The sequence below is a fragment of the Ovis aries genome, chromosome 9 (assembly GCF_016772045.2).
Source record: "Ovis aries strain OAR_USU_Benz2616 breed Rambouillet chromosome 9, ARS-UI_Ramb_v3.0, whole genome shotgun sequence".
Lineage (NCBI taxonomy): Eukaryota > Metazoa > Chordata > Mammalia > Artiodactyla > Bovidae > Ovis > Ovis aries.
The window spans coordinates 15949237-15973349 of NC_056062.1; the positions used below are offsets into that span (position 1 = coordinate 15949237).

Consider the following 24113-nt stretch of genomic DNA (forward strand, 5'->3'; position numbering starts at 1 on the left):
ACCTGATTCTAAGATCAGATGCTCTCTGGGTCTGTGAATCTTTTTAACTAAAAGATAAAGAGATGCTACCATCATTAGTCCATTCATTTGAAAACCAGAGCCCTACATGAGGCCAGTGGACAGACAGAGCCTCCAGCTCAGCCGCCTGTGTTAATTTTTACCAAGTTTTCCTGGTGAAACCAAGAACCATTCCTGTGATATTGAAAAACACTTCTTTGAATCCAAGAACGTCTGTCGTTGTCTGCTATTCGTGTTCTTTTCCTTGGAGTAAACATGCCTTACACTCCATAACATGCATGTGTCACAGTTAACCCTCCTCCTGTTGTTTTACCTCCAGATCGTTTCCACTTTTTTTTTGCTCTGTTTAGTGATGCATTCTTTGCACACATCTTGAATTACTTCTTTAAACATATCCCTGCAAGAGAACAGTTGTATACCTGTTAAAGTTGTGTCACCCATGTTAACTGGAAGCCCAAGGAAAAGCGGCTCCCACAAGCAGAGCTTAAGAGAGCCTATTTCCACCACCCTTGCTGCTCTGCTCAATTTTTCTTGGAAAGACACACAGAAAAAAAGTAAGAGCACCACACGTGGACTCCTGAGAGTGACCCTCCTCAACCCCACCCCCCCTCCACCCAGGACTCGGCGGCGCTGGACCTGCGCGGCCTCGGGCAGGCGCTGCCCACGCACCTGATGGAGGAGCGGCTGATCCGGCAGCAGCAGGAGATGGAGGAGGACCAGCGCTGGCTGGAGAAGGAGGAGAGGTTTCTGGTAACTGACGCACGCTGGGTGCTTCCGCTCCTCGAGCCCCGGGGCACCCGCTGTCCTGCCAGATGGCGGCAGGGTTCATCTTGTCCAGAGCAGGAGCGTTGGCTCCCTCAGACTTGTAGTAGTGGGTTGTTTGCTTTTCCCAACTGACTTTTCCCGGATAAATTTCTAGGACGTCAGCGGCGGCATTGTGGGCTCAGACACAGAACCATTTCTGTGGCTTCGCATGGCTGCCGTGCTCATACAGAAACGACTCCCACTGAAGTGGCCGCTTACACACAAGACACTGCCTCTCGCCACTACAGGCCGGTGGCTAGACGGGCAGGCCCCAGGCTTGCCTTCCTGGGTCCTTGAGTTCACGGTCTGAGGGGCACAGCCCTCTGCCCACATGCCTCTGGGGTTCCTGGCAGGAGGCGTCTTCTTGGGACAGCTGTTGCTGATAGCCCCTCAGAAGTCCCTGGGGACAGAGGAGCGGTGACAGCGGTCTCTGCGTGTCACAGGGTCCTCAGTCTCCTGAGCCCTCCCTCGTCAGCCCTCCTTCCTGAAATAGTGGAAGGGAAGGATGGCTGGATGGAGCAGGACTCAGGGAGCCTTCACACAGCCCCACACCCAGGGGGCCAGGGCTGGTCCCTTGGGCCATAAACATCCCCCGGGGCCTCTTGTCACCCTCTGTGCTGAGGGACCAGACACCATTGATGAGGGGTACAGCCATGTTCAGGACTCTGGGAGTCCTTCAGGCACAGAAACAGTTCAATCAACAGCCAGTGGTTTATAAGACAGATAGCCTGTTTTTCCCTCATTGACTTGTATTTTAAAAGTAACTGTCATACACTCTCCAGATTAGGCTGGACGAAGCGCAGCCCCACCGACTGGGGAGCAAGGTGAGGAGGTGGGGGAGTGAATGCCACGCCTGGCCTCTCTGCAGTCCTGTCCCCTCCCAGCTGTGTCTTCTGCCCCAGCTGTGGTGACGTTTCTAAAACTCGGCTCTGATCCTGTCCTTCTCTGACTCAGACTCTGCCAGTGGCCACCACCGGCTGACCACCCGGGGCCCTCCATCCTTCCTGCCGTCCGGGCCTACCCCCCAGGTCAGCCCCCGATAGTGGCAGAGAGGTGCGCCCAGGGAGGCGTGCAGGGCCGGCCTAGCAGCTGAAGAGCGTTCCAGGGCAAGGGCACACTGAGTGCACGAGCCCAGACTCCGGGGTCAACCGGGTGAGGGCTTAGAGTCCTAGTTGTCGTGACCCACATGACTGTTCACCGCTTTATGCTTTAATGTATTCATCTGTGAAGTAGTTATAATGTCCTCTGTAAAGGGCGAGAGCACTTTTCTGTTGGGTGGAATTGAGGATTAAGTATGTAACCTGTAAACAGTAGGGGCGGGGGAGTACACCATTAGTCTCTCCAAGGCCTTCTCTCTCTCTATCAGCCGGGAGGCAGTGCTGCTGAGAGTCTGGACTGTGCACCTCAGCCAGAATACCTGCGGGCCGCTCCCAACCTTTTTTTTTTTTTCTAAACCATTATAGACCTGATACTCTAGTAAAATAAAAAGCAGATACTAGAAAAAAGGAAAATTTTTTTAAGATATAGAAACTTTTATTATGAGCTCCAAAAGACCTAAAAATTACTATTTAGATTGCTCTAGAAATTTCCAAAGATGCTCAGCCTCTGCTTCTGTCTCATAACGCCTTGGTACCAACAAGTCTTTTCTGACCCACCCTGGTCCTTGGGCTGTGCTGGGTGCAGAGCTGCCACGCCATTCGGGAGGTCAGCTTGCATCCTGGTGGAGTCACCTTCTTCTTTGAAAACTTAACGCTGATTTTTCAGTAGTGATTCCCAGATTTTTTTCTAACAGATCAGAATCAGCACCTGTTTATCGAAGCATCCAATTTTAGGCCCTACCTCGTTGTGTGATGTGACTTTTTTTCGAGCACTTTGGAGAGTGGTGCATCCCTCAGGTCCCTCCCCCTCTGTCGGCACACATTTGTCAGGGTGGCAGGCTCTTGCCTGGAGCACAGGGCCGCGACCTACAGTGGGATCTTGGTGGCGTGTCCCCACCTCCTTCTCTGATGTCATGAGCCCGTGCAGTTTCTGAGATGGCTCCACGGCGGGGAAAGCTGTTCTGCAAACTGGCAAGAGAGAGCCATCAGCCTTGACCGGTACCTCAGTGCGCTGGGCGGTCCTGCTTTCCTCTTGGGTGCTGCTTTCAAGGAGAGAAGCTTTGCTCCCTGTTTATTTTGCTTGCTGTGCGCAGTCATTCTCTAATGCAGGGCTGTGTTGAAGGCAGGGTTTTAACTTTAAAATGAGAACGTTTTGAGTATATAAAGGCCACTTTGTGTTCTGAGAAAGGAAATGAATGTTGGAGCTGTTTTCCCCCTCGTGGCAGGGTCAGCTAGCGGGAGTGAAAGATAAGCGTCAGGATGGGGTCAGAGGGTCCCAGATGGGACTCTGCTCCCAGCCAGGCCACAGCCCTCCGAGTTTCCTCCATGGTCCAGGTCTGAAGACAGGGTGGTGCACGGGGAGAGGACTTCAAGTTGGAAGCCTTCCTTCAGCACATATTTGCTAAACATCTCATATGTGCCCATTTCTGTGCCAGTTCAGTTCAGCTGTGTCCAACTCTTTGCATCCCCATGGACTGCAGCACGCCAGCCTTCCCTGTCCATCACCAACACCCAGAACTTGCTCAGACTGATGTCCATCAAGTCGGTGATGCCATCCAACCATGTCATCCTCTGTCGTCCCCTTCTCCTCCTGCCCTCAATCTTTCCCAGCATCCGGATCTTTTCCAAGGAGTCAGTTCTTCACATCAGGTGGCTAAAGTATTAAGAGTTTCAGCTTCAACATCAGTCCTTCCAATGAATCTTCAGGACTGATTTCCTTTAAGATTGACTGGTTGAATCTCTTTGCAGTCCAAGGGACTCTCAAGAGTCTTTTTCAACACCGCAGTTCAAAAGCATCAATTCTTCAGTGCTCAGCTTTCATTGTAGTTCAACTCTCACATCCATATATGACTACTGGAAAAACCATTTCTGTGCCAGGCACTTACTTAATCCTTGTAATAATCATATGGGTGAGGAATTGGATCAGGAGAGGTGAAGCCCCTTGTCCACGGCAGCTTAGCACCTCTGTGGCAAGAAGAAACAGGCATTATGCCACGTAGGGAAGGGGCGGGGGAGTCCCAACAGGTAGCACTTCGCTTGTTGACTGGCTGCGGGTTTTCAGTGAAGTCCAGCGGTGCTGGGGCACAGGGCCTCATGGACAGAGGCAGGCGCGGGACAGAGAGGCAGCCTGGTGGCTGACACGTACAGCTTTTCGCATGTTCAAACCCTGTGGCTCTTAGAAACATGTGCCCAGGAAGTGCTCAGGAATTTAGTCGAAGTTTTGTACACAGAGCTGTTCACCCAGAGCCTGTTCATGCCGGTGAAATTTTGAAAATGGCCCAAATGTTCAGCAAACGGCAGGTGAGCCATTTGTTGTGCTTCACGCATGCGTGGCGGTCTCAGTGCTTTGCCAGCATTACCGGGCTTAATCTTGACGAGGCTTGGGGTGGCACACAGCGCGTGGTGTCACCTACCACCCGTGCTACAGATGAAGAGGTTGAGGCCCAGGTCTCACAGCTCGTGAGGGCAGGGGCCTGACCCAGGTCCCACACCCTACGTACCTGCGTTGCTCTGCTTTGGTGGCATTTTCTACCCTGAGGACAGTGGAGGTTGAGTACTTTTTTCCCTTTGAGAATGAACTTGTACATCAGATGGCTAGTGCCAGTGCCCAGGCTGCTTCCACCGTGTTCTGTGTGTGACAGCATTCACACTCTGCAATACTGTGCAACATTATCCCATGTTTGCCTGTTGCCATTGTGTGATGTCATGTGTAGGCTACGGAATTATATGAGATGGTTTCACTTTTGAAAACACATTTAAGTAAAGTGAGGGACAAGCTCATTTCTCCGTCGCCACCTCTAACAGGCGCTTGTGGCTAGTGTCCTCAGTGCCCGGCCCACATCAGGACGTTCTTTCCCTCACAAGAGTAGTTTTTCTTGTGTTGCTGCTGCCAAGTCACTTCAGTCATGTCCAACTCTGTGTGACCCGATAGACGGCAGCCCACCAGGCTTCCCCGTCCCTGGGATTCTCCAGGCAAGAACACTGGAGTGGGTTGCCATTTTCCTGTGTGATCTCTGCCAAATACAGGGTTTCTGAAAGAGACGGTTCACTGGCGGAGACCAAGAAATGAGTGGTCAGCCTGGAAAGGGCAAGGGGAATGTACCCTGGGATGGGCTTTGGCCAGTGTGTCTGGCACAGAGAGGCAGGTGTTGGTGTGGCTGCCTGTGGGCTCCGTGAAACCCGCACCATTGTGCGGCAGGCTGGGGCCACTGCATGGTATTGTTTTCATGAGGAGGAAGCCCACCGAGCTCCACACCCTGACAGCATGCAGCCTACTTTGTTTAGTCTTCTGTTAGTGAAATTCGCCCACTCCTATTATGTCGAGATTCCTCTGTCTGGTTTTGAATTCTGGATGCACCATGGGAGGGGGGTACCCGTCATCGGACCATTTGCTGGTTTGGCAACACACCCAAGTAGGAGTAAGCCTCCACCTGCTGGGAAGACAGCATCGGTGCCTGCTCCCAGGGCAGGGGTTTCTCAGGAAAGAGAGCGTGCTGCTAGGAAGAGAGGTGAGGCCCATCTCCGTGTGTCACGTGGGGCACGGCACAGGCCAGTTATGCGTGCGGAGAAGGGGACTCTGCTGGGCCCGCTGACCTGCACTTGTCACCTCTGGGCTTCGAGAGTGTTGCTGAAACTGTGGAACTTTCGCCTCTTCAAGATGCTTAGTACAGAAATACATCAGTGGTTTTCAAGCCAAGAATGAAACTGTATGGTTTGCTCTTGTTTCTCCAGAAACCTGATGTGCGGCTCTCTCGAGGCAGCATCGACAGGGAGGACGGAGGTCCTCAGGCCCCGGTAAGCAGCTCACATCCTCGTCAGGACCTGGACCTCTTTGTGTCATGGGATATCCATACTTTTTAGTATTTGTCGTACAGAAAACAGTAACTCGTTCCATAACTGAAACTGGCATTCCAGCCAAGGTTATTAAAACATATAGTACACAAAATTTCTCCCCCGTTACTAACATGGTCTTTTCAGTAGTGAGCTGAAATATTGAAATACGTACAAGCTGTCGTCCAGCTGCATTTGTATGCTCTCGTTTCATGTTTTATAAACGTTTCCACACTCACAGAAAATTTGTTCAAGCAGATTTTTCTCCTGGATGTTGTAGGAGAAAATGCCTGAAATTCTCTTTGAAGACCTAGCTTCTTATTATTCTAAATACATTTAAAGCCTGCTAGAAATATTCCCTGTTCTTTAGGTGAGAGTAGTTAAAATTATTTTATTAGGATTTCCATCAATGGATATCTGGTTAAAATAAATTAAGAAAAATATAATAAAAAAAGAAAAACTTAAATTCCCAGTAAAAAAGGGAAACTGCCACTTGCTGGGTAATGGACTTAAGGAGATAAATTTCCACCCTAATAAGGCTTCTGGGTAGATATAAACCACTTCATTTCTAGACACACATGCCTGCCTACATACATATGTACATACATACATTAAAACATACATACATGAGACCAGGTTGTCAGCCAGCTCCAGGATGCATAGCTTTCCGTAGTCTGTGCTATAAAATCCAGCTCCCCTAAGACCTGGCCCCTGGAAGACGTGGCCAGTCACCAGCACGTGAGGGTCTGGCCTTTCCCATCACCTTTCCCATCACACACATACACGTGCACACGCACACACGTGAGGGTCTGGCCTTTCCCATCACACACACACACGTGCACACATACACACATGGGAGGGTCTGGCCTTTCCCATCACCTTTCCCATCACACACACACACACACGTGCACACATACACACATGTGAGGGTCTGGCCTTTCCCATCACCTTTCCCATCATACACCTGCGTGCGTGCACGCAGATACACACACACACACACACACACGCACACTGGGCTCTACCGAGTGTTCGGCGTTCAAACACACACACACACACACACACACACACACACACGGTGGGCTTTACGGACAGAATGTTGGGCTTCTTTAGTCCACATGTGCAAAATCACACGGTCCCCCATTTAACGTCTCCACACACAGTGCTCCTTCCTTATGCTGAAAAGATGCCATACACCTGAAAGTGTTTTCCTCTAAGATCAGGAACATGACGAGGATGCTGACTTTGCTCACATTTATTCAACATGGTATTGGAAGTCCTAGCCACAGCAATCAGACAAGAAAAAGGAATAAAAGGAATTCAGATTAGTAAAACTGTCACTGTTTGCAGATGACATGATACTTTACATAGAAAATCCTAAAAATGCCACCAGAAAACTGTTAGAACTTATCAATGAATTCAGTAAAGTTACAGCATACAAAATTAACATACAGAAATCTGTTGCATTTCTATACACTAAGAATGAACTATCAGAAAGAGAAATTAGGGAAATAATCTCATTTACAACCACATCAAAAAGAATAAGATACCTAGGGATAAACTTAATGTAAGGAGACAAAAGACCTGTACTTTGAAAACTGTAGGATGCTGATGGAAGAAACTGAAGACAACACAGATGCCCAAAAAGATCCATTGTGGATTTGGACTGGAAGAAGTAACGTTGCTAAAATGACCAGCGCAACCCCTGTCAAAATACTAATGGCATTTTTAACAGAACCAGGACAAATACATTTAAAATATGTGTGGAAATAAAAATGACCCTGAATAGCCAAAACAGTCTTGGGAAAGAACAGAGCTGAAGGAATCCCCCTTCTTGGCTTTAGACTGTACTGCAAAGCTGCAGTAATCAAAACAGTAAGGTCTTGGCACAAAAACAGACACATAGGTCAGTGGAACGGAATAGAGTACCCTGAGATAAACCCCCACACTGTGATCAGTAGTCTTTGAAACAGGGAGTGTTCGGCGACCTGGTGGGAGCCGCTGTGGCCCTGGGTAAGGAGCAGTTGTGTCTCTGTGTGCTGTCTCATGGTCCTTGTGTTTTAAAGAAGTGGGCCTCTGCTCAGCGAAAAGTAAAGCACCTTAAAATACTTGTGTTTTAGCCAGTTTACTGTTTTAGAGTAAGCAAGGCAAGTCTCTTCAAAAGTAGGGTAGGCTTCTGAACATACTTGTTTTCATTCAGTCAGCCTAGGATAGGTGGCTCTGATCGCAGCTGTAGGCACGACAGCCTAGACGAGGGCTAGTCGTCTGTGCAGGCAGCCCCCTCCCCTATCTCGTTGGCCTTTGAGCCCAGTGTTTAGCGCAGGTGTCCTGGGTGGGGCGGCTGTTGTCTTGTGATGTGCCCTACTGCACTGACCCCGTGTCTTTTTTCCCCACAGACTGGAAACCAGCACATATATCAGCCTGTGGGCAAACCAGGTAAGTTAAGAAATGGATTCCGGCGCATCACACAGTTTGTGTAATTTGGAGGGAGTATAGTTTCTTAGCTTTGGAATGCCTCGTGATGTGTTCACCCTTCTCCCGCTGCAGACCACAGCATGTGTGATGTTTACCAAATTCAGCCCATGCCTAGAGTACTGGAAAACAGCAGTTACGGCTCTAATGCACCAGAAACGCCCCGCCCCCACCCCCGAAGGGTGCCCTCTCTGAGACTAGCGCCTATTGTAATAACTCCGTTTATTTGGGAGTCGTTTCCATCCTTTCCATTAACAGACGTTACTCAACGGGGCTTATTCCTTTACCAGATCCTGCAGCGCCACCAAAGAAGCCGCCACGTCCCGGAGCCCCTGGGCACCTGGGCAGCCTGGCCAGCCTCGGCAGCCCCGGGGACAGTTACAACGAGGGCGTCAAGGTGAGCGCCTTCCATCCCAGGTGACGGCCCTGCAGTGATGTGCGGTGGGGCGGGCGGGCTCCTCCGTCGGCTCCAGACCCCGCTTGGAGTCAGGACCAGCCTTACTGGGAGCTCTTTGCCTGTGTCCTCCCACGTGATAGTCCAGGGCCTCAGTCAGATCCTATCTGAAGAGAGTTTTCTTATCAGACGGGATGTTTCTTTGAGGTGAAGTGCTAGGACACCTTCTGATGGTACAGGTGGGTTGAGCCCGACGCCTGGGGGACCAAGACCTTGAGCAGGCGCAGTGTCTCCCAGTCTGGCCGCGTGGCTGGGGGCAGGGGTGCAGGTTTCGACCCTCCCCTTGCGGCCGCAACTGGGTGTGCCCAGCAGCATGTGCTGGGCTCCAGCTGCCCCTGCTGTGTGCCCACTCAACGGGAGGGCACCTCCACTCCCCATTAGGCCAGTTCTCTCAGAATATGTCTCTAAAATCAAGATGGTGTGTGGATTTGATTGGTATTTTTTCCTTTTTCATGGCGCCTAGAAAAAGGTACATGATAGAACCCAGTAGCTGTGATCAGTCCTGAGAAGCTGTGTTTCATTGACAACCACCATTTATTGAGTGCCAGCTGCTGTGGCAGAACCTGCCCCTGTGTAGTTTAAAGCTCACATCAGCCTCACGGGAGTGGTGGTCTTACCGTTTTTCTCAGCTTTCACATGAGACACCCCAGTTCCCAGAGGTTAAAGGGCATTTCAAAGGTACAGCTTCCCTGTAGCTGACCCAGCATTTAGCCGCAGACCTGGCTTTCCGCCCACATGCTGTGTGCTGCCCCTTCAGGTTCACACCAGAAGCCAAGGGGCTGATTCCTCATAGAGGCAGGAGAGTCAGAGAGGTTGTCCAGGCAGAGAAAACGTCATGTCCAGGCACGCATCAGCCTGCAGCCTAGAGGCCGCGCTCTGAGACCAGCCTGGCCCCTGCAGGGGCAGCACAGAGGTTAGCACGGGCCCAGAGGCACCCCTGTCCAAGAGCAGGTCACCAGCTCCCAGAAACCAGAGTGCTCGTCTTGGGGATGGCGTGGGGCTTGGCTTCCCCAGCTGCCAGGCCTCCGGGCCTGTGACTCCGCTAAGCAGCACAGAGGAGCAGAAGAGGACAAACCCTTTCCTGATGTGGTTTCTTCACATAAATTTTAAAAATGAAGAGAGAAATTGGGATTTTTTCATTTTCATAAGCAAAACAAGAAATTCTCAAAATGGCCTGTATTGCGGTGAAAAGCCAACTTTAAAAGTAGAGCAGATACCAGCTTAGACCTCTGACCTGTGTTCATTTTTAACATGTCGACTAACATATGAATAAATATAATGGGGAAATACCCTTGTTACAGGGTATATATAGGATATTGAAGAAGTAGAAGTCTTTGTGGAAAGAGTGTGCTTACTTAAAATACACTCTGATTGATAAGTGTGAAGTATTTATCTCTATTATCAAATCCAGTCTGAAAGAAGCGCTCTCTTTAATACAGAAACACTTACCTTTACCTGGTATAATTGGTATTCATCCAAATAATAGCCAGGAACCAGTCTCAGTTTCTGCTTGGTGGCTTTACATTTCGGCTCTGAACTACCCAAGTCTTCCAGGACGACCCCTCCCACCACGAGTGGTTGGATTACCTGTGTCTCTGTGGGTTGGTGGTGTGTCCTAACCTTCTGCCAGGGGCTTCCAAGTGGTCAAGCTCCAGAAAATAGGAGGCCAGTGTCAGCTGTCTGCAAAGCAAGCTGGTGCTTTGGGAGGGTCCCCGGGAGTGGCCCCTGGCAGCGTGGTGCTACCCTCACAAGAGCTGGCAAAGGATGAACACAAAAGAACGAGCTTCAGACAGAGTAGGACAGACCACCCTCTCCTCCGGGAGTCCAGTTGTGGTTCCTTGTCGGAGCCCCGGCCGCCACACCTGAGGAAGCCCCCCTCTCCACACTGATGGATGCCCTTTGAGCCGGCTCTCCCGCCACATTCAGCCTCTCAGTGCCAGCGCCTCTGCTCTCAGAAGTGATGCTGTTAGTAACAACTTCCCCCTTTCCAGCGCACACAGCGTGGAGGATTGGACCTCAGAATTTAGGATTCCGCTAAATTTCTATACCAAAGGATATAAAATTCAGACAATTCTAAAGAAAAGTCAAGAAATCCATATTTCTCTCAGCCAACTTTGTCGGTCATGTTACAGTAGAATAGCTTTAAAGCTATAGAGAAAAAAAAACATTAAATAAAATTTCTAGGCTTAAAATGAAGGAAGAACCCAGCCATAAGAACTGGTTCAAATGAGGGGTATTTTTTTGTTCGTTTGTTTTTAAATGAAGCTCCTGGTATCTTTAAATACAGCCCCCAGCCAGGCATCTCTGTCACAGCGAGATGGCTGGGTTGAAGCCCGTTTCCAGGGATGTCGGGTGTCGGGGGCCGCTCAGGGACTGAGGGTGTGCCGTTCCTCCTGAACCTCAGGAGTCCAGTGGGCAGTGTTGTGTGAACACAGCATAGATAGGCCTCCTTCCTTTATAAAAGAGCCTGGTTCTATGGATCCTTGCACGGCTGCTGGATTGTCACGCTCGGGCTTTGCATGTTGTTTTCCTCATTCATTCATGGAAACAAGCATGGTGCATGGCAGACCCCTACTGAATACGCGGGTGCCCTGAAGAGACCGCCCGGCGGCTGCGCTTCGCTGGCCAGCGAGCCGAGCCGACAGGTGGAAACCTGCTCCTCTTGTTCTGCTCGTGTGTTTTTACGGGGGTTTTGTCTGCTGCCTTTATTAATACTGTTTTTCTTTTTTCCCTTTCTCTGACAAATTCCTCTAACTTGTCCTCACCTTCCGTTCGACAATAGCCATGGAGGGTAAGCACATGGTGTCTGTGTGTCTGTCCAGCTCTCCGTCACACCCTGCTCTGCACGCACAGCTGGACCAGGAGGCAGGGAGCCCAGGGAGGACGCGTTTGCTTGGTTTCTCCCCAGGGCAGCACGTGTATTTGCCGCAGAGGGGGCCATGAGCGTCTGTGCCGTGGTGAAGCCCTCCTGTCGCTTTCTGTCCCGGGGCTCAGAGATGGCCCCAGAGTTTGAGGCTGAGCGCTGGCAGCAGGTCCACAAGGACAAGTGCTGCTGCTGTGCCTGGGTCTTGTCAGGATAGACGCGTGTTGTCCTTTCATGCCTGGGCGGCCAGTTGGACTTTTTATCGCACTGGTGGTTGCTCTGGGGCCTCGGTGCAGCCTTCAGGGCTCAGGTTGTCTCGGGTAGCACTTGCTGAAGCCTGTGTGCCCAGGCCCTGCGGTAGGCACCTTCACATGTGCTCCTTCACTTCACCCCATCTCGACTGGGGGTGAGGGAGCAGGGCCTCCCGCACAGAGCAGCACCCGCACGGCCCCCGCTGCAGCAGTGCCCAGCACACAGAGGGTGTCCGTTTAAAGAGGACTTGCACTTGTCCACTTGTTACACCGTGAGTCCTCAGAGAGGCGTGGGGTTCCCGGGCTCTTCCTCTTCTGTTGAATGATTTTGGGGATTTAGAGTAGTGAATCGCCTCTCTGAATGAAGCGGGCCTTCGAGTACAGCACGTGCGATTCCCTCTCATTTCCTTTAACTGAGCTCAGAGTTAGAAAAAGTTGTGCCTTAGTCATTTGTCACTTGGATGAACTGCTTTCCATCATCCTCAGACTGAAGTGTGTCCCCTAAGACAAGACCCCTTAAGTGATCCACTCTGATCTCCCTTAAAGACCCTTCCTAGCCGCGTTGCGGTGATATGTCGCCATCTGCTGGACGAGGGAAAGATAACCGGCTTCTGTATTGGCAGCTTCAGCCCCAGGAGATCAGCCCCCCTCCCACTGCCAACCTGGACCGGTCCAACGACAGGGTGTATGAGAACGTGACGGGCCTGGTGAGAGCGGTCATCGAGATGTCCAGCAAGATCCAGCCCGCCCCGCCGGAGGAGTACGTCCCCATGGTGAAGGTGAGCTGAGCCCCGTCATGCACATGGCCTCGGGACCCCGCGCCCCTCAGGCCCGTCCATCCCACCGCTTCAGAAGGCCTGCGCCTCCCAGTGACCACTGCTGTTCCCGACCTCGGTCCCAGAGTGTCCTGTGCAGGAGAGCCATCAACGGTGGCGGCTAGTTCAGGTGGTCTCAGGTGAGAACAGCTGCAGGAGACCACCGACAGTCTGGTGCCGCCAGGGCAGGGGAGGCAGTTATGTTTGAAAGGGCAGGCAGGGTCTCCCCGGGTTGTAGCAACCGGGGAGACCCTGCCTGCAGCTCTGCAGGGCGTTCACCCAGAAGCGGAACTGCTTGACTATGTGGTCATCCTGTTTCCGATTTGTCTTTTCAACAGGATTATTCCTTTTTCTATAGAGTTGCAGGATTGAACAACATTTTTAGTGTACCAGTGAGCCATCTCTGGAGCAGCTGTTTTTAAACCCCAGAGTAGAATAGCTGCTTGGAAGCCATGCTATTTTGTGGACAGCCCAGTTAATCCATTCTGGTTGAGTTTGCAGCCTACTCCCATAGCAACTGTAACCAAAGTTCTTAAGGGTCAACTTGCAGGAACCACAGGCATTTTTTTTTTCTAAATACTAATAAACTCAACTGTATACAAAAGCAGTCAGGATTTTGTACATAATAAAATTTTTTAGGGTGACTTTACAGAAGCTGCTTTTTTAACTGTATGATACTTTTTGTCAGCTGATCAAGTGGTAATGAGCACCTTGTCCTTACTGGTCTTATCCATGCTGCAGGCATAACTTAGCACCTGAGTCCTTACATAGTTGACCCCCATGGCGTCATACCATTTTTAATTACACTTGGTCCCTTTAAACCCTGAGTGGCCAGGGGAGGGCTGTTGTGCCCCGTGTGCATAGTGGATGAAGCCCCACGGTCAGCGTGGGCCCCAGAGCTGGTGCCACCTGGCGTTTGCTCCCACATGTAGTAACAGCCACAGCCTTCCCAGCTGCCCCTTGAGGCTGTGGAAAACACCAGGGAGAGAAGAGAGTCTCTATGCACACGCAGCCCGCTTTCCGTGCCTGATCCCCTGTTCCCCAGACAGGAGAGCAGTGGGTGTCCAGAGATCTGAATCTGCCTCATAACGAGATCATGCTCAGGACTATGGAAAAGAAATACAGAAATTTCCCCCAAAGTAGTGAAAAGGAAATGAAAGTCCTGTTGCTGGAAGGAGACACCGTCATGGCTGGCATGGAGCTGCCTGGTGTGCGTCCTAACGTTGGTGTGGTCTCCTGTCTGTTAGGAAGTCGGCCTGGCCCTGAGGACACTGTTGGCCACGGTGGATGAGACCATTCCTGTCCTGCCCGCCAGCACCCACCGAGAGGTAGGGCCTCATCCAGGGGGCAGCGTGTGGGCCCTGGGGGCTGCGGTGACTGCTCTGCTGGGCGTGACCTTCTGGCCAGCGCCCCAGTCAGGGACTCTGAGGACCAGCCGTCCATCCTGGGGCCCGCGTGGGGTGAATGGCGCCCGTGCCCTGAAGAACAGGGCGTCCTGAGGGCAGGTGGGAGCATGGGTGTGGGACTGAGGGCCCCGTGGAGTCCTCGGGAGCATGGACGGAGCAGCGGGCTGGGCTGAGAGAGGCCTCCTGCTCGCTTCCTCGAGTTCCTCTGTGAGCAACCCCAAATTCCCACTGAAAGCAGTGCTATGAAAACCTGTGACCAGTAAGTAAGTTTAGCGTCTGCAGCCCACACCTGGCCCTGCTCACTTCCCTCGCCTCGCCACCCCCGTCTCCTGCGTCCACTTTGCTGCTTTCTCTCTGATGGCCCATGGTCTGTCCTGCAGCCCAGCAGGCCTTGCTTTTGTTTTCTTAGTTTTTTTTTTCTTTACTTTTTATTTTGAAGTGATTTCAGACTTATAGAAAGTTTCCAGAACAGCACCATGAGTTTTCAGGTCCCCCCGCCCCAGTCTGCCGCCTGCCCCATTGGGCCATGTTTGCAGTCTCTCTGTGTCTGCTCACCAGCATCTGCATCTCTGGTGCCCCCTGGGAGGGGCTGTGCTTGTCATGCCCCTGCCTGTGGTGTTTCCGCTCACCTTCCCTGATGGCGGGGCTGTTCTCTTACTCGGCACAGTCACCACTACTGGGGTTTCACACCGACTGACAGGGTCATGTTCCAGCTTCTCCCTCTGGTGGGCTACAGCCCAGGGCTCACGGGGCCCCTGACACCAGCGTGTCTCTGTGTTTCTCCTGGGCCAGCTGCTCAGGTGCTCGCTGTCTCCCACGATGGGACCAGGCCACGAGGCTCCGGGTCCCCCCTCCCCGCTGCATCCCCTCGGGAGGCCATGTCCTGGGCAGCCCGCCCAGCCAGTGTCAGGACACACGGAGCAGCTGGGCACAGCTCCTGCGCGGGTCTTCTGTATGTGACATCGATCCCCTTGCACGACACCACTTAACGTCATTTTGAAAAATGGTTCTGCCCAGTTGTCACCGTGTAGCTTTATGTTTCTCTCCAGTTAGGAGATTAGCGCCTTTGTCTGCTTTATTAGAACTTTAATTGGTTTTCTGCAATTAACAATTTTGCACCAGAATGAGGAAACTCCAGGTACCAGAAGTGAGGAAACAGTAGCCCGCCAGGCTCCTGTGTCCATGGAAATTCTCCAGGCAAGAACATTGGACTGGGTGGCCATTCCCTTCTCCCGGGGATCTTCCCCATCCAGGGGTTGAACCCGAGTCTCCTGCATTGCAAGCAGATTCTCTACCGACTGAGCGTGACCAGGTCTGACCGCAGCCGTAGCTGCCAGGCCTGCCACGGCCCCGCCTTGTCGCTGGCTCTCCTGCGCACGCTCCCTGCCTCCTGCTCTCCTGCTTCCTCCCGCCTTCCCACCCGTCTACCTGGCCAGGTCCCTCTGGACCCAGTGTTAGCGTTTCTCTACTTCTCCTGCCAGGGGGCCCGGAGGCCACCCCAAGTCCTGACTCCCTGGTGAGACCCCCAGATTTCAGAACCTCCCTCCCTCCGACCTTGCTTGCCACCCCCTGCAGCTCTTCTCTGCTGCCCTGAGTGTGACCACCCCAAGGTGCCCCCGAGTGTTCACAGACACCTTTTCTCCACCGCAGTTCTCTCAACACCTACAGCTCGCGATGTTTCAGGGCCGCCCCCCTGCTGTCAGTGGCCCTAGCCCTGAGCCCCGGGCGCCGGCTCTCGGCGGGAGTCTGCCCCTACCGCACGCTCTTCCTGCGGTTGTCAGTGGGACCAGTGTGCACCCACCACCCTGCCCAGCATGAACCACGCATGTACGCATACACGCACGCACACACGCACGCAGAGTCTGCTGTCACGTTTCAGGTTAGGCCTTGCTTCTCCATCATCGTGGCCTCGCCCCTCTTCCCTGAGGGACCACAGCCTCTCTCAGCTGCTTGCGCAGCCTCCAAGCTCTCCCCACCTCGGTTCAGTCCCTTCACACACTAGCGCCCCTTCTGGGTTATGGCATTCCCCTTCCTGAAACCCCTCGGGCCTCCCCCTACTGCGTTTCACAGGAGCACGGTGAGCGGGGGGCCCATGAGGCCCTTCACGGTGGAAGCCAGCGAGCGGGTGAGGTCCCAGCCAGCTGCTGGGACGCGCCCCCCGTGGCATCTCTGTTGCTCTTCAGAGCTGTGACCTGCTCTTCTCCGGGTCCGTCTCTGTGGGGTAGTTTCTCTGATCATCTCTGTGTCCACAGCTCCGGGGGCCTTGTACACAAAAGTGCTCGCTGACTGTGTAAAGAGCAGGTAGATAGATCACGGCGACCCCCACTTCGCCCACTGATCTGTTTGGAAGGGTCTGGAGTTGACATCCAAGTGGGGCGGGGCCTCCTGACACCCGTGAACCACCTTCCGTGTAGCAAAGGAAGGTCCTACGGCAGGTGCAGTAGAGGCATGCAGGCCTGGAGGTAGAGACCCAGTTCTGTCTTCTTTCCAGGGAAGAGAGCCTCTTTCTTAGGAGGCAGCTAAGAAGAGCGCCTAAGACCCCTGAGCAGTGACCACAGGCAGCTTTCCTGACCCTCTTGTCCTTGCAGATCGAGATGGCCCAGAAGCTGCTGAACTCTGACCTGGGGGAGCTCATCAACAAGATGAAACTGGCCCAGCAGTACGTCATGACCAGCCTGCAGCAGGAGTACAAGAAACAGATGCTGACGGCTGCTCACGCGCTGGCCGTGGACGCCAAGAACCTGCTCGACGTCATCGATCAGGCCAGACTGAAGGCCCTGGGGCAGCCGAGGCCGCACTGAGCGCGGCCCACCCCTGCCCCACCCGCCGCGAGGCCCAGTGCCAACGTTTTGACTGACGGCTGCTTGGAAATCTCACATAAGTTTAACTGCGTTTTGATTTGGGTTGTTTTTGTTTCGGCTCTTTAATCATGGTGTTCAGAAAAGTCCGGGATCCACAGTGTGGCGTTTTTGTGAGAAGCTCTTAAAGAATGATGAAGGACAGGCTGCGCTTGTGTCAGGATATGCTTTCGTGGAAATGGCCAAGGCGGTGACGTGCTGATTCCTGAACTGGCCAGACCTTGCTTTGGAAGAAGAGGAGGAAGCGGAGGGTTCCAGGAACCACGGGGCTGAGAAGCCCTTTGCCAACCGCAGACTTGCGATCCAGACTGGAATTTTTGTCGTCAGAACACTCTTCAGTTGCAATATGCTAATACCACTTTACAGAGGAAGAATATAAAAGCTATATTTTGAAGACTTGAGTCATTTCAGAAAAAAAAAAAAACTACAACCCTGTCCTCCTTCCTGCCTTTTACTTTCATGTGGGTGTGTGAAACATTTGGTTGGAAACTAGCTGTAGAACACACTAAAAACTTTTGTCTTTTTTCACCAGAATAACGTGCCAGTTTTTTGTAGCGATGTTATTTCTCTCGGAAGCAGAAATGCTTTGTACCAGAGCACCTCCAAACTGCATTGAGAAGAAGTTCTGGAACCATCCCTGTTTTCCATTTTTATATAATTTATAAAGAAAGATTAAAGCCATGTTGACTATTTTACAGCCACTGGAGTTAACTAACCCTTCATTGTGTCTGTCTTCCCAGGAGAGAATTGGGCGAAACAGAGATTTGGTTTTCCTTTGATGTCCAGTTTTACCATCCATTCTGTTAAATAATTTTGAAAAATACACCCTCCCTTTAGTTTGTTGGGGGATATAAATTATTCTCAGGAAGAATATAATGAACTGTACAGTTACTTTGACCTATTAAAAAGGTGTTGCCAGTAAAGTTCTTGGCGTAATATCCTTTCTTTTGGTTCTGTTCCTTTAGATCATTTGAAATTTCTCAGATGACTTGTCAGATCAAGTAATATACAGACAAGCTCCCCAAAATTATTCATTTTACTCTCTGTCCTCTTGACAAGTCAAGAACACCACTCAGAAGAACTGCCCAGCCTAAGTCAAGCTTTCCCTCCATCTTCACGGTGAAATGGGAAATCAAGCTCTGCAGGCGTGCCGTGCTTGCTACCTGGTTAGCAGAGTCGGGAATCTTGCTCTCTTGAGACCATCAGCATGAGGCCCCAGGCCCAGCCTCATCTCCTGGAGCCTTTGGGCCGCCAGACTGGGGTTTGTACCACCGGGGACCCTGAGGGGGGAGGCAGAGCCCAGCTCCCAGTGCAGGGACCCGAAGGCCGGGGCGCGGCCCCTCCCTCTGGGCCTCCGCACCTGGAAGGAAGGTCGGGGATGTGGCCCTCCCAAGTCTTTGTTGGGATCTTGAGTCCCCGCGTCCTCATCTTTAAGCTGGTGATTGTAAGGTTGAATACAACACGCTGGGGTGGTCAGTGAGCTGCCCTGCCTGCATCTCGGGTTCAGCTGCGGGGCTGTGAGCCCGGCTGCAGTGCTTGTCCTCCACCGCCTGGCCTGACTCTCCGTCCCTCCAGCACCACACGCTGCAGGTGAGTCTGGAGAGGTCCTGTCGGTCAGGAGATCCATCTTGTTTGTGAGAGTGGGTGGAGACAGACAGTGGATGTGTTGGGCAGCGGCTCGGGGCCCTGAGGTCGGAAGGCCTGTCCTGGGACTCAGCCTCACTGTGCTGCAGGCAATCGCTGCCTGACCAGGCAGTTTGACGCTGGTCCACACTGGGCAGGAGAAGCAGTGAAAGAAGTGAACACACACCTGCTCACAACGTCACCCTCCGTCTGTCTCCAAATGCGTGTGTTTTAACGCTATTTTAATTGAGTAATTTAGACGGAGAAAAGGGCACAAATACATTGAGGTTATTGAATTCTTCACAAAGGAGCACGCTGGTGTCACTGACACCCAGACTCGGGAGCAGGACAGCACCCCAAAGTCCCAGCCCCCCGCCCCCCAGCCACTGCCTCTAGAGAGCGGTTACAGCCCCGTTTTCCTTCTCGACTCTACTGAGACATAACCGCGCACTGTCAGCCCGCTGAGGGAATGACTGGAGCACTGTCTTCAGACGAGCACATCCAGCCCCCCCGTGCAGCCGGTCCCCACACCCCTGAGGCAGCGGCTGGCTGGGTCTCCCGAACCGGAGAGCTGGTCTTGCCCTGCATGTCTTGCCCTTAGGTCCCTGGCTTCTTTCCTCAGAACTGTGATTTAGGATACTCCTGTCGCTGTTCATCAGGGTTCGTTCTATTTCTGATGATGCTTCGTGGTCTGACAGCCTCACAGCTAGTTCACCTATTGGTGGAAGAGACATCTGAGTTGTTTTCAGTTCCCAGTTCTTTTTTTGGCTGCACCACGTGGCATGTGAGGTCCGAGTTCCCTGACCGGGATGGAACCCGTGCCCTTTGCATCGGGAGCATGGAGTCCTAACCTCTGAACCACCAGGGAACTCCCAGTCTCTGGTTACTATGAATGAAGCCGCCGTGGATGTTTACATACAAACATACGTGTGTTATCATACATACATACGTGTGTTTTCACTTCTCATGGGCAGACAGCTATGAGTGAAATTTCTGGAACTTATGCTAAGTGTGAACTTTATTAAGAACTGCCAGTCTGTTTACCGTGTAGAAACCGTTTTCCACCCCAGCCAGAAACATGCACGGCTTCCTGCTGCTCCGCCTTCTCACCAGGATTTGGTATTATCAGTCTCTTACGCTTTCAGACTTTCTAGTGAATGTGTTCACTCATTTTAATTTGTGTTCATGTGCGATAATGTCGAACAGTCGCTTCCTGTACTTAGTGGGCATTTATATATCTTTTTTGGGAAGTCTCTGCTCAGATATTTCGCCCTATTTAAAATCAGGCCGTTTGTCATTCTGCCCCTGGGCAGTAGGAATTCACGGGTGTCCTGGATACACATCTCTGTTAGATTCTTGTTTTCCACACATTTTCTCCCAGTCTGGGACATGGCTGTGTACTTTCTTAACTGTACCCCAGTGTCATCGTACCCAAAAATTCAGTGAAAGAATTACTGTCATTGGAACTTCATGGACTTTATAGGTCAGTTTGAGGAGAATTTTGTCTTCAAAAATGTGAACTTAATATATCTCTGTTTCTTTAAATTTTTGATTTCAGTAATGCGTTGCTGTTTTCAGTGTGAATAGAGGTCTTAAATATCTTTTGTTAGTGTATTCCTGTTCTATGTTTCTGATGCTCTTGTTTTGAAATTTTCTTATTCTTCCTTAACATGGGTATGCACACAGTGTTTTCTGTTCTACCTTTTTTAATTGAAGTATGGTTGATTTACATTGTTTCAGGTGTACAACCGAGTGATTCCGTAGATACACACACATTGTTATTTTTTAGACACTAAGTTGTGTCTCTTTTTTGACCCCATGAACTGTAGCCTGTCAGACTTCTCTGTCCATGGGATTTTCCAGGCAAGAATACTGCAGAAGGTTGCCACTTCCTCCTCCAGGGGATCTTTCTGACCCAGGGATCAAACCCACATCTCCTGCATTGGCCGGGCAGATTCTTTTATCACTATATATGTGTTCTTTTTCAGATTCTTTTTCATCACAGTTTACTATAAGATACTGAGTATAACTAACAGATAACAGTGGGTCCTTGTTGTCTACTCCAGCACTTTTGCCTGGAAAATCCCATGGACAGAGGAGCCTGGTAGGCTGCAGTCCATGGGGTCGCTAAGAGTCGGACATGACTGAGCAACTTCACGTTCACTCTTCACTTTCATGCATTGGAGGGGGAAATGGCAACCCACTCCAGTGTTCTTGCCTGGAGAATCCCAGGGACGGGGGAGCCTGGTGGGCTGCCGTCTGTGGGGTCGCACAGAGTTGGACACGACTGAAGTGACTTAGCAGGAGCAGCCGCAGTGTGTCTCTATTCATCCCAAATTCCTAATCGATCTCCCCTTTGGAGACCGTAACTTTGTTCTCAAGTCTGTGAGTCTGTTTCTGTTCTGTAAATAAGTCCATTTGTATCATTTCGGGGGATCCCACATGTACCTGCTGTCGCACGGTGTTGGTCTTCCCTGTCTGACTTAGCTCACTTAGAGCGATCATCTCTAGGCCCGTCCACGTGGCGGCACATGGACTCTGCAGTTGTCGGTGGCTGGCTTCACACGTGCGCAGTCATTCACCCTGTATCCTCAGTGGGCCAGTGCCTGCCCCTGCCTGGAATGGTGCTGGTCCTCGCGGACCAGAGAGCGGGCACCCTCAGAGGAGGCAGGCTCAGCTCAGCCTCTCTATGCGGGGTCCCCTCGGTGGGGCTGCCTGCCAAGTTCCGAGCCCAGGTCTGACCAGGTTTGTGTATCACCGATGAGGGCTGTACATCTGTGAAAGCTTTTAAATCATACTTGACATTAGTTTGTTATTTTGCTGAATTTGACAGTAAAAACAGACAGTTGTTTTTTAGGTTCTTTTCCCCTCTGGGGGAAGAACAGTCTTTCGATTTACCCAAACTTTTGGCATCGACTTCTTTTTAGAAATTCATCTCTCTTTTTTTGTTATTACACAAGTGTACGAGCGGTGCATGTGCACTGAAGAAAATGAGAAAATTCGGCCAAATCAAAAAATGTTTAATTGCCTCAAGGTCAGGAACAAAACCAAGATGGCACTTTCATGACTTCAGTCAACCTGGGGCTAGAAGTTCCAGCCAGAGTGGTTGGGCAAGAAAGGAAATACAGGGCGTCCAGGCTGCAGAGAGGGGAAGCCACTCCAGCTCACAGGTGATTTAGGCACAGAACATCCTGAAAGGCCCGCAAGGACTGCTGAAGACAGTCAATTCAGCAAATGGATAATCCACACATGCTGTCTCCACACAGTGGGGTGTTAACTCAGCCATAGAAAGAGGCACAACATGGGCGGACCTAGACCACATCAGGCTGTGAAAGAAGCCAGACAGGAGGCCACAGAGATTGCATATGATTTTGTGATTTGTAAGGAAGAGCGACTTGGGACTCTTCCGACGATTAAGTTAGAGGTATTGATACGGGTCTATTACCCTGGACTGCGGGGTTGGACCTGGTGTAATTCAGGGGCCCTTACGAGAGGGAGGGCTTGTCTAGAGAGGGAGGGAAGCCAGTGCGACGGTTAGAGCAGGAACTGGAGTGGTGCCCCCACAGGCATCCTGGGCGACTGGGAGCTGGAAGAGGTGAGGGCGAATTCTCCCCTGAGCCTCCCGAAGGGGCCCTGCTGGCCTGGCCCGCATTCCCGCAGGACCGAGTGCAGACTGCTGGCTTGCGCTGTCGGAGAAAGCCTGTGGTGGTCTAAGCCAGCAGCACGTGGAGTCTAAGGCACATGGGCTTGTTCAGTCACTAAGTTGTGTCTGACTCTGCAACCCCATGGACTGCAGCACACCAGGCTTCCCTTTCCTTCACTATCTCCCGGAGTTGGCTCAAACTCATGTCCGTTGAGTTGGTGATGCCATCTAACCATCTCATCCTGTGTCGACCCCTTCTTCAGCCCTCAATCATCTTTCCCAGCATCAGCGTCTTTTCCAATGAGTTGGCTCTTCCCAACAGGTAGTTAAAGTATTATAGCTTCAGCATCAGTCCTTCCAATGAGTATTCAGGGTTGATTTCCTTTAGGATTGACTGGTTTGATCTCCTTGCAGTCCAAGGGATTCTCAAGACTCTACACGTGGACATCACTAGGTGGTCAGTATCAAAATCAGATTGATTATATTTGCAGCCAGAGATGGAGAAGCTCTATACAGTCAGCAAAAACAGTATCTGGAGCTGACTGTGGCTCAGATCATGAGCTCCTTCTTACAAAATTCAGGCTTAAATTGAAAAAAGTAAGGAAAAACACTATACCATACAGGTATGACCTAAATCAAATCCCTTATGACTGTACAGCGGAAGTGATGAATAGAGTTGCCCTTGGACCAGCCTCACCCTTGGTGGGGGGAGTGCAGCCCAGCCCCTCCCTGCTGTACCTTCTCCAGGCCCAGTCCCCAAAGGACCAAACCTCCCCATCCCCAAGCCCTCACCTCCCCAGGGATCCCCCAGGGACACTCAGATACTCTCAAAAGAGACCTCACTTCCATCCTTTGTCTTTCCATCTCACCCTCAGCTAGAGTCACAGACCTCCAACAACTTGCTCCGACAAGGGAGGGGGCTCCTGGCAAATCGCCTTTCTTGCAAGAAGCCTCAGTAATGGAAGAATAAGTCAACCTCCCTTGGTCTCAGCCAGACCACCTCCACTGCCCCGCTTCCTGCTCGGACCCTGGCTTGTCGGTTTCCCAACCTTGGGAAGTAATCTGGAGAAGACGGCTAATGAGTCACTTCCCAGGAAATTATGAGAAGTGTGCTGCCAAAGTGAGTCACCGGAAACGAGGTGGGGGGAGTCGGGGGGGTGACCCCCAAACGCACACACGCAGTCACTGCAAACCCAATGCCAGCTGTGAGGGCATGAGTGGGTCATTGTGAGCACATGAGCGGTGCCTCTTCCTTCTGCTGCGTCGTCTTTCTTTTGCGCTGTTTTCTCTGCTCCTGATGGAACATTTTATTGGAATTCAAAGTCCCAAATCTTTTTTTTTTTTTTTTTTAGCTCTTTAAGGTAAAAAATCATTGATTTTTCTGTTTACTTATTCTTCCATTACTTTCAGATATTACTCAGCTTCAAAATTCCTACTTGGAATCTTAGTTTTTTGAACTCCATGTCAAGTCTTTCCCAGTCTTGCTCTGAAAGACTTCCCAGGACCTTCCCTTCTGGTGGTCCTGAGATGTCGTTCAAGGCCACGGAGACTGCCGCTGCCTCCCTCTCCCTTCTGCCTGGCCCTGCCTGATGGATCCGGCTGCTCGGCTCTGAGGGGTCTTTCTCTAAGACAACCCTCAGGGGCAGGTGTCTCAGGGGACAAGGGTGATCTTGGAGCCTGTGGGGCTCCACCACTGCCCCTGTTGTTGGGGTCCCTTGGGATTGGGGGTAGGTCTGGAGAGGGCAGCGTCATATGCTCAAAGGTGAGGTGCTTCACCTCCTGTGACCCCAGGACAGGTCAGATGCAGCCAGACTTAGGTCCCTGTTCCTCTGGGCAGGAGCAAGCCAGGCCCAGCCTTACCAAGACTCTGGACCCAGGACAGCCCCACCCCCGAACTCACTGGGCCCAGATTCCACTCTCAGGGATGGAAGCTCTGCTTTGCAGCTGCTTGATCCACATCCAAGCAGGAATGTCCCTGACA

General features: G+C 51.6%; 1 protein-coding gene across 28 annotated transcripts in view; it reads left to right on the plus strand.

Annotated features, from left to right (window-relative positions):
* PTK2 (protein tyrosine kinase 2) overlaps positions 1-17789 on the plus strand; it is a 190096-nt gene extending 172307 nt beyond the window's left edge. For 18 of the 28 annotated variants that reach the window (XM_060419958.1, XM_060419969.1, XM_060419960.1 and 15 more), the window contains 8 exons: positions 637-768; positions 1605-1646; positions 5652-5714; positions 8144-8183; positions 8510-8616; positions 12411-12566; positions 13850-13930; positions 16597-17789. In XM_060419958.1, coding sequence (XP_060275941.1) covers positions 637-768; positions 1605-1646; positions 5652-5714; positions 8144-8183; positions 8510-8616; positions 12411-12566; positions 13850-13930; positions 16597-16809 — 834 coding nt within the window. In that variant the 3' untranslated portion in view covers positions 16810-17789. Of the gene's footprint in view, positions 1-636; positions 769-1604; positions 1647-1776; positions 1851-5651; positions 5715-8143; positions 8184-8509; positions 8617-12410; positions 12567-13849; positions 13931-16596 lie in introns of those variants that run through there. The other 10 variants (XM_060419961.1, XM_060419973.1, XM_060419962.1 and 7 more) reach the window with 3 other exon arrangements.
* The last annotated feature ends 6324 nt before the right edge of the window (positions 17790-24113 follow it).